The sequence below is a fragment of the Neoarius graeffei genome, chromosome 6, assembly GCF_027579695.1.
Source record: "Neoarius graeffei isolate fNeoGra1 chromosome 6, fNeoGra1.pri, whole genome shotgun sequence".
Classification (NCBI taxonomy): domain Eukaryota; kingdom Metazoa; phylum Chordata; class Actinopteri; order Siluriformes; family Ariidae; genus Neoarius; species Neoarius graeffei.
In genome coordinates, this window is record NC_083574.1 from 76,064,550 (window position 1) to 76,084,989 (window position 20,440).

Consider the following 20,440-nt stretch of genomic DNA (forward strand, 5'->3'; position numbering starts at 1 on the left):
CAAAAAAGGAACAGCTGGAGGACCAAATTGCAACTCATTAGGTCAATTGGCAATAGGTCATTAACATGACTGGGTATAAAAAGAGCATCTTGGAGTGGCAGCGGCTCTCAGAAGTAAAGGTGGGAAGAGGATCACCAATCCCCCTAATTCTGCGCCGACAAATAGTGGAGCAATATCAGAAAGGAGTTTGACAGTGTAAAATTGCAAAGAGTTTGAACATATCATCTACAGTGCATAATATCATCAAAAGATTCAGAGAATCTGGAAGAATCTTTGTGCGTAAGGGTCAAGGCCGGAAAACCAGACTGGGTGCCCGTGATCTTCGGGCCCTTAGACCGCACTGCATCACATACAGGCATGCTTCTGTATTGGAAATCACAAAATGGGCTCAGGAATATTTCCAGAGAACATTATCTGTGAACACAATTCACTGTGCCGTCCGCCGTTGCCAGCTAAAACTCTATAGTTCAAGGAAGAAGCCATATCTAAACATGATCCAGAAGCACAGACGTCTTCTCTGGGGCAAGGCTCATTTAAAATGGCAAAGTGGAAAACTGTTCTGTGGTCAGACGAATCAAAATTCGAAGTTCTTTATGGAAATCAGGGACGCCGTGTCATTTGGGCTAAAGAGGAGAAGGACGACCCAAGTTGTTATCAGCGCTCAGTTCAGAAGCCTGCATCTCTGATGGTATGGGGTTGCATTAGTGCGTGTGGCATGGGCAGCTTACACATCTGGAAAGACACCATCAATGCTGAAAGGTATATCCAGGTTCTAGAGCAACATATGCTCCCATCCAGACGACGTCTCTTTCAGGGAAGACCTTGCATTTTCCACCATGACAATGCCAAACCACATACTGCATCAATTACAGCATCATGGCTGCGTAGATGAAGGGTCCGGGTACTGAACTGACCAGCCTGCAGTCCAGATCTTTCACCCATAGAAAACATTTGGCGCATCATAAAACGGAAGATACGACAAAAAAGACCTAAGACAGTTGAGCAACTAGAATCCTACATTAGACAAGAATGGGTTAACATTCCTATCCCTAAATTTGAGCAACTTGTCTGCTCAGTCCCCAGATGTTTACAGACTGTTGTAAAGAGAAAAGGGGATGCCTCACAGTGGTAAACATGGCCTTGTCCCAACTTTTTTGAGATGTGGTGTTGTCATGAAATTTAAAATCACCTAATTTTTCTCTTTAAATGATACATTTTCTCAGTTTAAACATTTGATATGTCATCTATGTTCTATTCTGAATAAAATATGGAATTTTGAAACTTCCAGATCATTACATTCCGTTTTTATTTTCAATTTGTACTTTGTCCTAATTTTTTTGGAATCGGGGTTGTAAAACAGGGTGCCCACTCACACTTGATTGTCATCCCATTGATTGAAAACACCGGACTCTAATTTCACCTTCAAATTAACTGCTAATCCTAGAGGTTCACATACTTTTGCCACTCACAGATATGTAATATTGGATAATTTTCCTCAATAAATAAATGACCAAGTACAATATTTTTGTCTTATTTGTTTAACTGGGTTCTCTTTATCTACATTTATGACTTGTGTGAAAATCTGCTGATGTTTTAGGTCATATTTATGCAGAAATGTAGAAAATTCTAAATGGTTCACAAACTTTCAAGCACCACTGGATTATTTCATAACTACTTAAGTCCAATAACATGAGGTCTAGTGCCACAATGCATCTATTATTCATCCTGTTGCTATTCTTGTTGGGACCACACAATCCTAGGGGTAGCTATTAGAGAGAGGCTTTTTTTTAAAATAAATTATTATTTTTGTTTGTTTGTTTGTTTATTCTTCCACTTTTATCTTGGTGAGAAATCTCTTGCTCACATGGAACTGCTTCATTTTCACAAGAGACAAATTACGTGAACTACAAAGCAAATCACAAACTAATTTAGAGAGGTTTGAGTTCATTTGCTATACAGTACAAAAAAAAAGAAAAAAAAACATATAAAAAAAAAAAATCAGTCATCAGTTTGAGACCACTTGGAATGCTAAAACAATGAAGTGTGATAGCACTCAATTAATGTTGTACTGTAGTTCCAACATGGAAATTCACACCTTAAATATAAAATAAACTTTACTTCAGTGCAGTGATGAAAGGTCCTGAATGTGTTTCGTTGTTAGCCTGTTCACGCACACATGTTGTTCATTATTGGTTTCTTCTTGCCTCCACCCCCAAAGACATTTAACAGTGCAAAAAGTGTATCTTGTCACACTCTACATCATTAACACAGAGCAGTGTCAACACTTGTAAATGCACAGGGGAGACTGAACACAGACCAATGTTTCTGATATGACAGTACTCTTTCTCTCCCAAAGTTTGTGATTTCACTATGGACTTTACGTTGATAATTTTGGCACAGAGCTAAATGAATTCCTACAAGAAGATACATTTATTTTTTCAAATTCCTGAATGTGTTTTGACATTTTGTCAAAAAACACATAATATAGTTTTTGTTATTGGTTTTACATATATAGATGTTTTTGGATCAGGACTGATCATGTGACTAGGGAAACTCATTCAGATGTCTGATATCATACTATGACATTATCATATAGTGTGTTCTATTAAAACTTTAACTCTGGTAATCATTCTAAGTGGACCATGGAGTGTCATTTTTTTTATCCATTCCCATGTTTTTGTTCCTGTTGTCTGTTAACACATTTTTCTTTTTGAAATTACTGGCAAGATGTAAAGTATTAAAATGACCTTGGCGATATACTTCAAAATGAAGCCGACCAAACATTATATTACACTGCAACAAAAGTAAAAGTTAAGTTATTAGATTATGCTACAATATTTATTAAAATGAATACTCTCAGCCTTTACTGTATCTGAACAAAATTGAAATATCAAACTGATTTAAAACATTTTGAAAAATCTTATACTATACTTCAACAGTTTACTAGAATATTTATATATCTTTTGTGGCATTGTTATATTTACTATTGTAGTATGAGGTAAGTACCGTATAATTATTTATTTAGTTCCTAGCAATATAGCTATTTCAGACATCATTCTCACAGTGTATTGTAAGATTTCAGTATCAGCTAATCCACATATTAAAATCTTTGTCTTTGTATTATGATGTGTAACAGAGACAAGACCCAGTCGCATGGGATACTTCATTTGCTTCTGCATCTCGTGACATTTTGAACATACGCTATACACTCCTCCCCTACCTGTACACACTCATGTTTGAGGCTCACACTAAAGGCAGTACTGTCGTCCGGCCTATGCTGCATGAGTAAGTATCCATTTTAATGTCATACTCAGTAATATATTACTGCCACTTAACAATTTCATCATTCCTATAATTGTGTACAGTATAAGACAGTAGTTTGTTAAAATGTTATTCAAAGGAAATGACAACATGAATTAAAGTGCAGTTTAATTCAACCCATACTCACAAGTACATAATTACAAATACAACCCATACTCATAAGCACACTTTTATACATAGCTACAATTTTATATGTGTTAGAAATGGCAGGCACTTATGAAAACAGTCGCAGAGGAGAGCAGGTGGGTGATTCTGTGCTTGGTGTGCTTGTTGCTAATGGACCTGGAATGGCTGGCTTTAGACATGATGTATGGAATATTGGGGACATGTGGTAGTGTTGAGGGAGTTCCAGTTTGTATGAGACCTCGTTTATTCATTTGAAGGCTCTTGAAAGGTCCAGTGAACCTGGCACTAAGTTTTCTGCAGGCATTGGGGTCCTGTTGGTCCTTGGTGGAGACCCAGACTCTGTCTCCTGGAACATACACGGTTGTCTCCCCTCTGTGCCTATCTGCATAGTACTTGTATCTTTGGGCCACCTGTTTAAGATGTTGGTGGACACTCTCCCATATACGTTCACTTCACTGGAACCAGGTATTGATGGTTGGGATGCTTGTGGGAGAGTTGTCCCAGGGAAATAACAAAAACTGGTATCCAAGTACACACTGGAATGGGGTGAGCTGTGTGGCTGAGTGTTCAAGGGAGTTCTGAGCATATTCGGCCCATGGGAGAAACTGGGCCCAGTCCTTAGGATTTTCAAGACAGAATATCCTTAAAAAGCATCCTATTTACTGGTTTGCTCTTTCCACATAGCCATTGGATTTGGGGTGGTTGCTGGAGGTTAGGCTTACTGCTACCCCCAGCTTATCCATGAACTTTGGCCATAATGTGGATGTAGATAGTGGGCCCTGATCAGTCAGTATGTCCTCCAGGATACCAAAGTACTGGAACATATGTGTAAAAATTAATTCTTCTGTTTCAAACGCTGTGGGTAAGCCGGGCAATGGAATGAGGTAGAATGAGGGTTTTGGAGAATTGGTCAGTGATTACCATGATAACTGTGTGACCTTGTGAATTGGGCAGATCAGCGATGAAATCTATGGCAATGTGAGACCAAGGGCACTGGGGAGTGAGTAGTGGCATGAGCTTGCCTGCTGGCGGAGACAGGGATACCTTGGCTTGGGCATATGCGGCACAGGAAGAAACAAATTAATTTATTTCTGAGAGCATGTTCTCCCACCAGTACTTTGTTTTGAATAATTGATGTGTCATGGCTGTTGGGATGTTTCATGGCTGGCAATGAGTGTGCCGAAGTGATGAGGTGCCCTAAAGTTGCCGAGGAACAAAAGTTAAACTGGGGAACATGTTTTGGGGATGTTGCACGGTTAGGCTTGAGCCAATTCCTTGTCAATGTCCCAAGTGAGTGTGTTAATAAAACACTGGGGGGTAGAATGGGTGTGGATTCTTGGTTGGAGGAAGTGGAGGAGTAAATTCTTGAGAGGGCATCAGCCTTAGTATTCTTGGATATGTGGTCAGTAGGCAATAGAGAACTGAAAGTGAGTAAAGAATAGGGTCCAACACACCTGATGAAGATTCAGTCTTTTGGGTGATTTCAGATATTCTAGGTTCTTGTGATCTGTGAGAATGGCAAAGGTGTGTGTGGCTCCCTTGAGCAAGTGTCTCCATTCCTCCAGGGCTAGTTTGATGGCCAAGAGCGCTCTGCTACCAATCTCATAATTTCGTTCTGCTGGAGTGAGTTTTCTCAAGAAGAACACGAGAATGCAGCTTGGGTCTTTTTCCAAAGCGTTGAGACAATACACCACCTACTCCTGACTTGGAGGCGTCTATCTCCACGGTGAATGATTTTGCGGGGTCTGGGTGCTTGAGGATGGGTGCTGTGGTAAAGACTGACTTGAGCTAGGCGAAGGCATCCTCTGCCCCTTGGTTCCATTGCTGGCGGAGACAGGGGTACCTTGGCTTGGGCGTATGCAGCACAGGAAGAAACAAATTAATTTATTTCTGAGAGCATGTTCTCCCACCAGTACTTTGTTTTGAATAATTGATATGTGTGATGGCTGTTGGGATTTTCGTGGCTGGCAATGAGTGTGCCAAACTGATGAGGTGCCCTGAAGTTGCTGAGGAACAAAAGTTAAACTGGGGGACATGTTTTGGGGATGTTGCACAGTTGGGCTTGAGCCAATTCCTTGTCAATGTCCCAAGTGAGCATGTTAATAAAACACTGGGGAGTAGAATGGGTGTGGATTCTTGGTTGGAGGAAGTGGAGGAATAAATTCTTGAGAGGGTATCAGCCTTAGTATTCTTGGATATGTGGTCAGTAGGTGATAGAGAACTGAAAGTGAGTAAAGAATAGGGCCCAACACACCTGAAGAAGATTCAGTCTTTTGGGTGATTTCAGATATTCTAGGTTCTTGTGATCTGTGAGAATGACAAAGGGGCGTGTGGCTCCCTCAAGCAAGTGTCTCCATTCCTCCAGGGTTAGTTTGATGGCCAAGAGCTCTCTGCTACAGTGCCTTGAAAAAGTATTCATACCCCCTTGAACTTTCACATTTTTCCACCTTACAACCACGAACTTAAGTTTTTTATTGAGATTTTATGTGATAGACCAACACAGAGTAGCACATAATTGTGAAGTGAAACAAAAATGATAAATGGTCTTCAAAATTTTAAACAAATAAAATTCTGAAAAATGTGGTGTGCATTAGTATTCAGCCCCCTGTACTCTGATACCTCTAAATACAATCCAGTGGAATCAATTGCCTTCAGAAATAATCTAATTAGTTAATAGAGTCCTACTGTGTGTAATTTACTCTCAGCATAAATATACTTGTTCTGTGAAGGCCTCAGTGGTTTGTTAGAGAACACTGAAGAACAAACAGCATCATGAAGACCAAAGAACTCACCAGACAGGTCAGGGATAAAGTTCTGGAGAAGTTTAAAGCAGGTTTTGGTTATAAAAAATATCCCAAGCTCTGAATATCTCAAGAAGCACTGTTCAATCCATCATTCAAAAATGTAAAAAGTATGGCACAACTGCAAACCTACCAAGACATGGCCGTCCACCTAAACTGACAGAGCAAGCAAGGAGAGCACTGGTCAGAGAAGCAGCCAAGAGGCCCATGATCACTCTGGAGGAGCTGCAGAAATCCACAGCTCAGGTGGGAAAATCTGTGCACAGGACAATTATAAGTCGTACACTCCACAAATCTGGCCTTTTTGGAAGAGTGGCAAGAAGAAAGCCATTGTTGAAAGACAGGCATAAGAAGTCCCATTTGCAGTTTGCCAGAAGCTGTGTAGGGGACACAGCAAACATGTGGAAAAAGGTGCTTTGGTCAGATGAGACCAAAGTTGAACTTTTTGGCCTAAATGCAAAGCGCTATGTGTGGCAGAAAACTAACACTGCTCATCACCCTGCACACACCATCCCCACTGTGAAACATGGTGGTGGCAGCATCATGCTATGGGGATGCTTTTCTTCAGCAGGGACAGGGAAGCTGGTCAGAGTTGATGGGAAGATGGATGGAGCTAAATACAGGGCAATCCTGGAAGAAAACCTGTTGGAGGCTGCAAAAGACTTGAGACTGGGAAGGAGATTCACCTTCCAGCAAGACAATGACCCTAAACATACAGCCAGAGCTACAATGGAATGGTTTAGATCAAAGAATATTCATGTGTTAGAATGGCCCAGTCAAAGTCCAGACCTAAATCCCATTGAGCATCTGTGGCAAGACTTGAAAATTGCTGTTCACAGACGCTCTCCATCCAATCTGGCTGAGCTTGAGCTATTTTGCAAAGAAGAATGGGTAAAAATTTCAGTGTCTAGATGTGCAAAGCTGGTAGAGACATACCACAAAAGACTTGCAGCTGTAATTGCAGCAAAAGGTGGCTCTACAAAGTGTTGACGCAGGGGGGCTGAATACTAATGCACACCACGTTTTTCAGATTTTTATTTGTTTAAAATGTTGAAGACCATTTATCATTTTCGTTTCACTTCACAATTATGTGCTACTCTGTGTTGGTCTATCACATAAAATCTCAATAAAAAACTTAAGTTCGTGGTTGTAAGGTGGAAAAATGTGAAAAAGTTCAAGGGGTATGAATACTTTTTCAAGGCACTGTACCAATGTCATAATTTCATTCTGCTGGAGTGAGTTTTCTCGAGAATAACACAAGAGAATGCAACTTGAGTCTTTTTCCAAAGCGATGAGACAATACACCACCTGCTCCTGACTTGGAGGCATCTACGTCCACGGTGAATGATTTTGCGGGGTCTGGGTGCTTGAGGATGGGTGCTGTGGTAAAGGCTGACTTGAGCTAGGCGAAGGCATCCTCTGACCCTTGGTTCCATTGGAGCTACTTAGGTCCCTTCTTGAGTAATGTAGTGAGGGGAGTGGCTATGGTGCTAAAGCCCCAGATGACCTGATGAACCTCTGATAAAAGATAGGAAAACCTAGGAGCTTTGAAAGACCGATGCGATCCGGAGCCGTAAAGCATGATGGGATAGCGGTCAGCTAGCATATGCCCTTTTCCCGCCAAGTTAACAGGGTGGAGGGGGTCAGGGAGAGGGGCGGGGATTGTATTGTATTGATAATTTCTACGAAAAGCATCAGCGAGTGGCCCGAAGGCACCCTGGGAAATGAAACTGTACATGTTCATTCAGCGAATTTGAGCATATTTTGAATAATTTTGCTTGCTTCAAGCTTTCTGTTGTTTACTCTTTTATACACCCCCCCCAGTCGCTGAAGGGGGGTTAAACCCCTCCCCTGGATCCGCCCCTGGGGGTCACAAACAAACATTCTCAATCACACATCACAGGAAGAGAAACAGGCTCAAATCACTGGTCACGGAAATAATTTGTTGGCAAGCATGGATCATGTGAAAGTACTCCCCTTCAGTTAAAGTTTTGCGTGTAACAAACATGATTTTGGATTAAAAAAAAATAAAAAATACCACTAACAGTTATATTAGAGGGTTACAATGCAGATAAACTGATAAGACATGCCTAACTGCAAAATCATGAAGCTACAAACTTTTATTTCATTGAAATGGCCTCATTCAGCGCTATTTTAAAGTTAAAATAGGATCAATTCATCAATAGACCAACATCACATTGTTAATGTTATTCATAGAGACATACAACAAAATGTATGAAAGCAAATTATTAATACATCGATCATCAAATAAAAAATACACACAACATGTAGACTACGTAGTAGGACATGCGTCACTGGATGGTCGCCAGATAACATGTCCATTACATATTACCACTACGTTGTCATTACATATTACCACTACGTTGTCGTTACGTATTACCACTACGTTGGCATTACTTATTACCACTACGTTATCATTACGTATTGCCACTACGTTGTCGTTACGTATTGGCACAATGTTGTATTAGGACCTGCCTACTACGTAACGACGACATATTTCCCTGACATTACCAAACCACTACATCATATATACGTTGTGTGTTTGCTGGGAAGCAATCAATTGTTACACAGCTGATCATGACCATCAGTGACATACCCAAGACCATACAAGATAATTGTGGCAGCGGGAGCGTGGGTGAGCGTCGGTTTGTGAATGGAGGGCGGAGTCGGGGAAGGTGAGTGGCCAAATCACTATACCTGTTGTCACTTAAGGTGTGTCTGATGTGTCTCTAGCAGTGATGGTGCTGCATAAAAGGAGTGAGAGAGCAGAGGAGTGGCAGATTGGGACCAGAACACGATTGTGTGTGCATGTGTCAGTGTGTGACTGTCCCAGTTGGGAAAGTGGTGTGCTGAAAAGCATAATAAAAAAGTGTATCTAAATGCTAACAGCCTGCTGTACTTCTGCGCTCCACCCACATCCGGGCAGCTTCTACAGTGGTGCTGAAACCCGGGAGTGCAGAAGGGAGCCCCTCCATGGAGTCCTCACTCTTCAAAGACCTCATTCATGCCCTCACCAGGGCACAACAGAACCAGCATCAAGTGCTGATCGCCCTCTGAAAGGAGCAGGAGCAATGCTCCGAAGCCTTGATGCTGGCCCAACAAGAAGACTGCCAGGCATTCCGGCACCTGTTCGCGTTGGCGGGGTCCTCGACCGCCACTGCAGCGGACCCTCCCCACCTCACCCAACAAAGATGGGTCCGCACAAAGATCCAGAAGCCTTCCTCGCGCTCTTTGAGCAAGCAGCTGAGGCATGGGGTTGGCTGGTCGAGCAGCACACCTGCTTCCCCTGCTGACCAGTGAGGCGCAGCTCGCCACGCTGCAGCTCCCTACCGACATCCGGCTCGTATATGCGGACTTAAAGAGAGCCATTCTCCAGCATGTTGGCTGCTCCCTGGAACAACAGCATCAGCGCTTCCACGCGCTGTGCTTGGAGGAGGTTGGCTGGCCATTCGCGTTCAGCCAACAACTCCGGGATACCTGCTGGCAGTGGCTAAGGGCAGATGACCATGACGCCGAAGGAATTATTGACCTGGTGACACTGGAACAGTTCATCACGCGACTTCCAGAAGGAACGGTGGAGTGGGTCCAGTGTCTTTGCTCAGCATTGTTGGATCAAGCAATCGAGCTCGCAAAAGACCACATGGCGGCAGATCCGATGGCAGGAAGACATGCTTCCCCTTCTCCTCTTTCCTCTCTCTCTCTGCTTCCCATCCTTGCCCTGTTCCCCCACCACGGAAGCGGGGGCCGGCTCCCCCCCAGCCAGCCCAACACACCCATGGTGTCCTCCCATTTCCCCCTTCCTTGTCTTTGTCTCCTCCCCCCCAGGTGAGTGATGTCCATAACGCCAGTGCAGAGGGAAAGTCTGGGCCAGTGTGCTGGTTCTGTGGGGAGCTGGGATATCTCCAAAATCAGTGCTCTGCGATGGAGGTGGGCATGGTGGTCAGGGTCCCCGATGCACCATAAACTGCCCTTGATTGGGCCGGAGCATATCGCATACTGGTAAGTGTACAAGGGAATATGTATCAAGCCATGGTGGATTCCAGCTGTAACCAGACCTCAATCCACCAAAGCCTGGTGCAAGGTGAGGCATTGGGGTGATACGTGGAGCAAGGAGCACCCCGCCCCTCCTCCCTCTCTTGGGGATTCCCTTGAGGATTTTCCATTAGAGCAGTCGTGAGACAAGACTCTGCGGCATGCATTTGACCAAGTGAGAGTAATCGATGGTCAAAGTCTCCAGCCAAATGCGACGCCGGCCTTCCCCTACTTTGCTATTATTAAGAACCGGTTATACCAAGTGACACAGGACACTCAGACTAGCGAAAAGATAACACAGTTATTAATCCCAAAGAGCCATAGGGAACTCATATTCCATGTGGCTCACTTTAATCCCATGGCTGGACACTTAGGGCAAGATAAAACACTAGCTCAAATAACGGCCCAGTTCTATTGGCCAGGGATTCGCGAGAATGTCCGTCTGTGGTGTGTGGTGTACCACGAATACCAATAAGTAAATCCCGCTGCCACTCCAAAAGCACCTTTGTGCCCTCTCCCTTTGATTAAGACTCCTTTTGAAAGAATCGGGATGGATCTCGTCGGGCCATTAGATTGGTCAGCACAGGGATATTGCTTTATTTTAATTCTGGTAGACTATGCAACACGATATCTGGAATCAGTGCCTCTCCGCAATATCTCAGCATGCAGTATTGCGGAAGCACTCTTCCATATTATCTCCCAGGTTGGGATTCCGAAAGAAATCCTGACAGACCAAGGCACTGCATTTATGTCACGCACACTATGCAAACTGTATGGGTTATTGAGGATTAAGTCTATTCGCACCACTGTCTATCACCCACAAACAGATGGCTTAGTGGAGCGTTTTAATCAAACACTCAAACATAATGAGAAGGTTCATTGGTGAGGATGCACGTAATTGGGATAAATGGCTCGAGCCCCTGTTATTTGTAGTTCAAGAGGTCCCGCAAGCCTACACAGGCTTTTCACCATTCGAATTATTATATGGGCGTAAGCCACGTGGCATTTTGGACGTGCTACGTGAAAATTGGGAGGAGGGACCTTTGCCTAGTAAGAACAAAATTCAATATGTTCTCGACTTGCGTGCAAAACTCCACACACTCACTCAGCCACAAGAACATCAAGTCCAACTCTATGACAGGGGCACGTGCCTTAGATAGTTCACACCAGGAGACAAAGTGTTCATATTATTGCCCACTTCGAGCTCCAAATTAATCGCCAAGTGGCAATGGCCCTTCGAGGTCGTATGGCAAGTCGGGGACATCGACTATGAGGTGAGGTGAATGGACAGGGGTGAGGCATTGCAAATTTACCACCTCATTCTGTTAAAACGCTGGAATGAGGAGGTCCCTGTGGCATTGGTGTCGGTAGTCCCAGAGAAGGCAGAGCTGGGGCCAGAGGTACAAAAAAAATAATTTGACATCTCCAACCACTCCGGTCCCTTGTGGAGACCACCTCTCACCAGCCCAACTCACGGAGGTGGCCCAGTTGCAGAAGGAATTTTCTGATGTGTTTTCACCCCTGCCCAGCCACACCCACCTCATAGAACACCACATTGAGATGTCCCCGGGGGGGGTGCACAGCCGCCCTTACTGCCTGCCCTAACACAAAAAAAAGGTGGTCCAGGATGAACTCAAGGCCATGCTTGAAATGGGCATAATAAAGGAATCCCACAGTGACTGGAGCAGCCCAGTGGTCCTGGTTCCCAAGACTGATGAGTCGGTCCGGTTCTGTGTGGACTATAGAAAGGTCAATGCAGTGTCTAAATTCAATGCATACCCAATGCCTTGCATTGACGAGCTGCTCGATTGATTAGGCACTGCTCATTTTTACTCACTGGATTTTTACTCAACACTGGATATTGGCAGATCCCCTTGAGTTCTCTATCCTGAGAGAAAATGGCCTTTTCCACACCGTTTGGGTTACACCAATTCATCACACTTCCTTTTGGGTTGTTTGGGGCTCCCGCGATGTTACAGCAGCTCATGGACAGGGTTCTCCGCCCTCACACCACCTATGCGGCCACGTACCTAGATAATATCATCATCTATAGCAATGATTGGTCACGGCACCTCGAACACCTTAGGGCCGTCCTAAAGTCTCTGAGGCGTGCGGGTATCACAGCTAACCCAAAAAAGCGTACAATTGGGCAGATGGAAGTATTGTATCTGGGTTTCCACTTGGGTCATGGGCAGGTGCATCCCCAAATTAACAAGACTGCAGCGATTGCAGCCTGCCTGAGGCCCAAGACCAAAAAGGGGGTGAGACAGTTCCTGTGGCTGGCTGGCGACTATCATAGGTTCATACCTAATTATTCGGACGTCACCAGCCCTGCTGACTGATCTCACTAAAAAGGGAGCACCAGATCCGGTCCAGTGGATGGAGTAATGCCAACAGGCTTTCTCTAGGGTAAAGGCTGCACTGTGGGGGGGGGCACTTTTACACTCCTCTGACTTCTCTTTTCCCTTTATTTTACTGACAGACGCATCAGACAGGGAGCTGGGGACCATTCTGTCCCAGAAAGTGGAGGGGGAGGAACTCCCTGTGCTGTACATTAGCTGTAAGTTGTCAATGCGTGAAAGCAAGTACAGCACAATAGAGAAAGAGTGCCTGGCTATCAAGTGGGTGGTCCTCATCTTCCGGTACTACCTACTGGGACACCCATCCACCCTCTGTTCAGACCACATGCCCCTCCAGTGGCTCCACTGCATGAAGGATGCCAATGTGCAAATCACCCATTGGAATCTCACCCTCCAGCCATTCAAATTCAAGGTGGTCCACAGGCCGGGGGCACAGATGGTGGTGGCGGATTTCCTGTCCTGTCAGTTGAGGGGGGGGTCTGCTGCAGGCCAGACGGCTCCCTGGCCTGAGTCGGGCAGTGGGGGTATGTGGCAATGGGGGCATGGCCGAGCATCAGTTTGTGAATGGAGGGCGGAGTTGGGGGTGAGTGGCCAAATTGCTATACCTGTTGTCAGTTAAGGTGTATCTGTGTGTCTGTTACAGTGACGGTGCTGCATAAAAGGAGTGAGAGAGCAGAGGAGTGACGGATTGGGACCAGAACACAATGGTGTGTGCGTGTGTCAGTGTGTGACTGTCCCAGTTGGAAAAGCAGTGTGCTGAAAAGCATAATTTAAAAAAAGTGTATCTAAACCCTAACAACAGCCTGCCATGCTTCTGTGCTCCACCCACATCCGGGCAGCTTCTACAATAATAAATCTGTCCATGCCACAATATTGGATTTTAGCAAGGCCTTTGATAAGGTTCCACATTAGAAACTTGAATACTATGGTATTAGAGGTAATATGCTTATCTGTTTTGAGTCATTCCTAACTGGCCACTCTCAGTCAGTGGTCTGTGACGGCAGTTCTTCTCAGCCTCCTGTTGTGACATCTGGCATCCTCCAAGGTATGGTCCTAAGACCATTATTATTCTGGTATTATGTCAATGACTTGCCAGAAAATCTACAGTTCTCCATCAGACTGTTTGCTGATGATGTGCTATTATATGGTATCATTGCCAGTGAACATGACTGCAAGCGACTCTAAGCCAAGTTACCTAAATTGGAAACTTGGTAGGAAAAATGGCAACTGATGTTCAATCCATCTCAAAGTAAAGTAATTTGCATTTCTACTAAGAAATCACCTATATTGAAGAACTATGTCTTCTGCAGGGTTGAAATGGAACAGCTTGATTCTGTGTCTTATCTGGGAGTTACCCTGGTGAATGACCTGAAATGGTCACAGCATGTTACATCCATCTCTGGGAAAGCAAGTAAAGTCTTGGGCATGATAAAGAGGAACTTTTGGAACTGTTCTCGGGATGTTAAGGAAACTGCATGCATGATTTTTGTTTGTTTGTCCAAAATTGGAATATGCCTGTGAAGCTTGGGACCCACACTTTAAAAAGGATGTAAACTCTCTTGAACGTGTGAAGAGAAAAGCTGCATGTTTTTGTGCAAATAGGTATCACCCGACTGCTAATGTCAGTGATGCGCTAAAGGAACTAGACTGATCTTGAGTCAAGAAGGACATTGTCTAGATTAATTTTAATATACAAGATGTGTCATGGACTTGTTGATTATTGATGTACTTATGTCCTTACGATAATATTGGAGTCAGTACGAATTCAAGACATAATTTTAAGTTCAAACAATACAAGGCTACTAAGGATGCTTATTTTTATTCTTTTTTTTTCCCGAGAACCATTAGACTTTGGAATTGTCTGCCTAGAAACGTAGTTGAAAGTAGTTCTTTAGAGACATTTAAAATTAAGGCTTTTCAATACTTAATTGATTAATTTGTCATGGTAGTTTGAGGGCTGTTTTAAATGTTTAGTGATGTTTGTTTATAAAATTCATTATATATATGTTGCATAGTAATTTTTACTTGATGGTTTTATATAGTAGTTTTATGTTTAATAGTTGGTGTAATGTCGAATGACTTTTACCAACTTAATAAAGATTTAGATGTAGATTGAGTCCTTGGTAGTCAATGCAGGGCCTGACCCCTCCCTTTCTTCCCTACAAAGAAGAATCCTGCAGATGCAGGTGACATGGAAGGTTGGATATAGCCTTGTAGGGGCTCCTGCATGTAATTATCCATAGCATTCTGTTCAAGGAGGGACAGGGGGTAGATGTGACAGCATGGTAGTATGGTGCCTGGGAGGAAATCTATTGCACAATCATAGGGTCTGTGAGGAGGCAGCTTGCTGGCCTTTCCCTTACTGAAGACCTCCTTGAACTCATGGTAGCAAGTAGGGACGTGTTTGGGGCCGCCTGGTTCAGGGCTTTCCATGGAGGTGGAGGCTAGTGTAATCCATGGTAGGTGAAGGCAGTGCTGTTGACAGGCAAGTGACCAATGGAGGATCTCTGTGTTGTCAGGGAATGAGAGGGTCATGTATTTGTGACCAGGGAAACCCCACAACAATGGTTTGGCCTTTGGTATGAGTCATGAACAGGGATATAGTTTCTGTATGCAAGGCACCCATCTGAATCTCCAGGGGTAGTGTACAGGTGGTAATGAACCCCTCCCCAGTGGAGCTACCATGAATGGCCTGGAGGCCTATGGGTTGTGGGAGTTCTTGAATGGGTAGCTGGAGTCTTTGAATGATTTTGCAGTCGATGAAATTGCCCATGACCCCGGAGTCTATTAAAGTGGAAAGAGCATGGCAAGACTCAGAGATTTAATAACACTTTTAGCTTGAGAAATTGGTGTGGTAAAGAGGTTTTGGAACTCACCAGGGAAGCAATGGTGTTGGTTGCATGCCTCTCACCATCGTCACATCTCTGGGGATTGAGAGGTTGGATAGAGCAGTGAGTCAGGAGGTAACCAGATCCTCCACAATAGTAGCATAGCCCATCTCTGTCTTCTCTCTTGTTCGGACCTTGGCATGCATGCGTTGGAAACCTCCATGGGCATGGGAGGCAGGGTAAGTTGGGCACTGCCTGGGGAACTCTGTAGGGATGGCATGTTACAGAGGAGATTGTCCAACCTGATGGCCAGGTTGATAAGAGAGTTGAGGGTCTGCTTTTCATCATGGCATGCTAATTTGGTGAGGATGAGTGGACCTGAGTCTTGGGGGAATGTGGTTTTCAGAGCCAATTTATTCCAGCCGCTCCCTGCAGCGAGAGTGCAGAACTTGAGTGCATATTCTGCCACTCATCTTTCTTCCTGTTGAATAGTCAGGAGTTTCTCACCAACCTCCATGCCCTCAGGTTGAGGATCGAACACTCTCTTAAATAGTTCAATAAAGTGGTCATATGAGACTGTGAGCTTGCTGCCTCTCTCCCATATGGGAGTGGCCCAACTAAGCACCTTTTTGGAGAGCAGATTAATGAATTGGGAGATCTTTTACTGGTTGTTGGTGCCAGATTGTGTCATGAAAATGAGTGAGCGAACACTGAAGTAGGAACTCCTTACATTCCAAAACTTCTCCAGAGAATTTATCTGGCTGGGGCATGAGTGTAGATGGGTTGAGAGTGGGCGTGAAATGCGTTAGGAGGGCCTGTCATACACCAGCGGTGAGTTGAGAGATACGGATGTCCAAATCACTCAACATCTGTTGATTTTTCATCTAACAAGTGTCCCTGTGCTGCGAGAGCAGTTTGCAGCACCTCCTCTGCTGCATCCATGATGTAGGTGAAGCATTCTGTCAGAAATGGCAGGCACTTACGAAAGCAATCACAGGGGAGAGTGGGTGCATCACAAACTGGTAAACAAATCCAAATTGAGAGCCAAACTTGTAGTCAGGGAAAAGCCAGGGGTCGAGCGATGTGCAGACAGACTATAGTAGACTAGACGAATAATCGGAGTCAGAAACAAACAAAACCAGAGTCAGAGTCATGGAAAGTCAAGGCAATAAACGAATGCTTGGTAGGGTCAGGTAGTAACACACTGAGCGATACTTTGCATTGACTGGTTGGAGTTAGAGTCCTTCAATACTTTATTTAATGATGAGCAGGTGTGGCAATGATTAGAATTCCAGAGAGGGAGGGCCCTGAGGTGTTTGGGAATTGTAGTCTGTGGTGGCCTTGTTTGGAGGCTACCACGAACTCTGGTCTCTATCACTATGTGTGACAATACCGTATGTCACTATTGGCTAGTTACTGCAAGAGATTTTCTTACTCTCCAGTGACTTCAAGCCTGTTTAGAAAGGGAACATAAACTAGGCATTAGCTATTAAAGGAATTTAACACTGTGTTCTGTTACAGATAGTGTGAAGTGTATGGGGTCATGACAGTTGTGGGGGATCATTTAAATAGCATTGTCAGATTTCAAATAAATATGAATAACAGGAGTTAACATAGTAACATTTTGGATTCAATTTTGATAACTGATGATATAAAAGGTGCATAATATAAAAGTAAGGCATAAAACACTGCAGGCATGCAGTAATAGGAAAGTTATAGTTATAATCATTGGGGAGATGCAATGAATTTTGACACCAAGGAGAGATGCTAGTTACATAGTTTCATTATCCACTGATTTTTTTTTGAAATTATTTTCTTACACTATAGCAATTTGCCAAATGTCAAGTCAAATTTGTTTGTATAGCGCTTCTAGCAATAGACATTGTCCCAAAGCAGCTTTACACAATTTGAATGACTTAAGACATGAGCTAATTTTATCCCTAATCTATCCCCAATGAGCAAGCCTGTGGCGATGGTGGCAAGGAAAAACTCCCTCAGACGACATGAGGAAGAAACATCGAGAGGAACCAGACTCAAAAGGGAATCCATCCTCATTTGGGCAACAACAAACAACATGACTATAACAAACAGTTTTAACATGAAGTCAGTTTTGTTGATGTTATAACTCTTCATTAATGGAAACTTGAGTGCAAAACTGTTACAACTGCAGTCCTAAAGTTAGCAAGTCAACTGTAGTTCTCAGCCATAAAAGCATTACTGTGAGTGTCCAGAGCGTCTTCCAAGTGTGACTTTCAACTGTCCATATGGGAGAAATGATTGCAGTATTTAATTTATTAATAAATGACAACATGCTTACAAACCTACAGTTACATTTAGTGTTGTGGAATGTCAGTTCATGTCATCACTTGCATTATAACAGCTAACAGTAGTTTTTCAGCAGTCACTTTTTTCTCTTTTGAAATTAATAAGAGGGGAAAAAACACAGCTTGTCACATTAGAGAGAATCCCTTAAGCAAAAAGTGCTCTGCTCTGAAGACTATCGGTAGAGCATAATTTTACTGATATAAAGAAGTGATTAAACTGAATATGAATAAAATTTGCCTGGTGAAAGAACATGGAAAAAAGAAGAGAGAAAAATGAGGAAGGAGGTCTCTTTCATTTGTGGTTCGTCTTATCAAGTGCTTCATCTAACTGAGAGCCTTAGAAATGTGAATGAATAGAAAACAAGGAGGTAAACTTTGGTTTCTTCATTCAGGAAAAAATAGGAACTCTATTCTGATATACACAAAGTGAATCATATCGCATAACCACAATTAGACCTACTTATCATCCCTCTTCTAATGTTTACAATATTAGTCTTTGAATGCCTTGATCATGTAGTGACTCAGCAGAGCAGAGTAAGTCACTTTATCTCTTGTATTCTTGAGCCTCCATCGATTAGACTCATTTCAACTCTTTGCTCATTCTCACTGTAACCTTCCTGTTCCTGAACGGGACACCATGCCCTCTTATTTAGTTACACACACACACACACACACACACACACACTGGTTCATATACTGCACCTAGCAGATTGTTTGGCTGCTTTTTTTTTTCATTCTGGTTTTATTCTCTGCTATAGGTTTGTAAATGATTACGCGACATGGGACATTTATAAACAATTCCTGTGGGGTCCAGCACTGCTCATTAGTCCTGCTCTGGATAAGGTTATGCACCCAACACACACACACACACACACACACACACACACACACACACACACCCTTGCAGCATCACTAGCAGATTATCACACTATATTATAGTTGAGTAGCATGCCGAGTGTTAAAAAAAAGTTAATTAGATTAATTACAAGTAATGGATTATACTGTATATAGGCTAATGTGTTGGTGTACAATACCTGCTAGAGGGCAAAAAGTGATTATCATCTGTTATTACAGTGCTGTCTTATTGATGAATAATCCCCCCCCCCCATGATTCCTTTAGGGAGTAACTGAGGTTAATGGCTATATCCCTAATGCTCGCTGGTACGATTACCACACGGTATGTTGAACAGTATTACATTCATTTTTGCTTTATCATGTTAATTCCACCATGTGTATTATTATGTTATAAAATATTAAAGCAAGGGCATCACCCATTTGTGTCTGTATTGTTTCAGTTTTAACCTTTACAAAATATTAATATTTTATACAAATTTTAACATAGGTCTACATGTTAGTGCTGTCCCATTTCCTCCTTCTCTTATTTCTACTCATTCCTGTGCACACACCTATATCAATAGGCATCTCAAAGATGAGAGGGGATTCAGAGGCTCTGTTTCCACCAGAATTGTGTATATCGGTCATCACTAAGACAAAGATGATGCTTAAAAAGTGCTGCAATAAAATTTAAAGGGGCAACCTCAAGTAATGGGCCAGAAAGTTGTAAAGCAGTGAAAAATTATAAGTAGGTTACAACCCCGATTCCAAAAAAGTTGTGACAAAGTACAAATTGTAAATAAAAACGGAATGCAATGATGTGGAAGTTTCAAAATTCCATATTCTATTCAGAATAGAACATAGATGACATATCAAATGTTTAAACTGAGAAAATGTATCATTTAAAGAGAAAACTTAGGTGATTTTAAATTTCATGACAACAACACATCTCAAAAAAGTTGGGACAAGGCCATGTTTACCACTGTGAGACATCCTCTTTTCTCTTTACAACAGTCTGTAAACATCTGGGGACTGAGGAGACAAGTTGCTCAAGTTTAGGGATAGGAATGTTAACCCATTCTTATCTAACGTAAGATTCTAGTTGCTCAACTGTCTTAGGTCTTTTTTGTCATATCTTCCGTTTTATGATGCGCCAAATGTTTTCTATGGGTGAAAGATCTGGACTGCAGGCTGGCCAGTTCAGTACCCGTACCCTTCTTCTACGCAGCCATGATGCTGTAATTGATGCAGTATGTGGTTTGGCATTGTCATGTTGGAAAATGCAAGGTCTTCCCTGAAAGAGACGTCGTCTGGATGGGAGCATATGTTGCTCTAGAACCTGGATATACCTTTCAGCATTGATGGTGTCTTTCCAGATGTGTAAGCTGCCCATGCCACACGCACTAATGCAACCCCATACTGTCAGAGATGCAGGCTTCTGAACTGAGCACTGATAACAATTTGGGTCGTCCTTCTCCTCTTTAGTCCGAATGACACGGCGTCCCTGATTTCCATAAAGAACTTCAAATTTTGATTCGTCTGACCACAGAATAGTTTTCCACTTTGCCACAGTCCATTTTAAATGAGCCTTGGCCCAGAGAAGACGTCTGCGCTTCTGGATCATGTTTAGATATGGCTTCTTCTTTGAACTATAGAGTTTTAGCTGGCAACGGCGGATGGCACGGTGAATTGTGTTCACAGATAATGTTCTCTGGAAATATTCCTGAGCCCATTTTGTGATGTCCAATACAGAAGCATGCCTGTATGTGCTACAGTGCCATCTAAGGGCCCGA

At 43.2% G+C, this 20,440-nt stretch overlaps 1 protein-coding gene across 4 annotated transcripts in view; it reads left to right on the plus strand.

Moving 5' to 3' along the window:
• si (sucrase-isomaltase) overlaps nucleotides 1–20,440 on the plus strand; it is a 484,577-nt gene that overhangs the window by 441,484 nt on the left and 22,653 nt on the right. For all 4 annotated transcript variants that reach the window (XR_009654900.1, XM_060924052.1, XM_060924053.1 and 1 more), the window contains 3 exons: nucleotides 3,137–3,285; nucleotides 18,572–18,656; nucleotides 18,934–18,990. Coding sequence is in view for 3 of the 4 variants with exons in the window: in XM_060924052.1 (XP_060780035.1) it covers nucleotides 3,137–3,285; nucleotides 18,572–18,656; nucleotides 18,934–18,990 (291 nt within the window). In the remaining variant the exon portion in view is untranslated. The remainder of the gene's footprint in view (nucleotides 1–3,136; nucleotides 3,286–18,571; nucleotides 18,657–18,933; nucleotides 18,991–20,440) is intronic.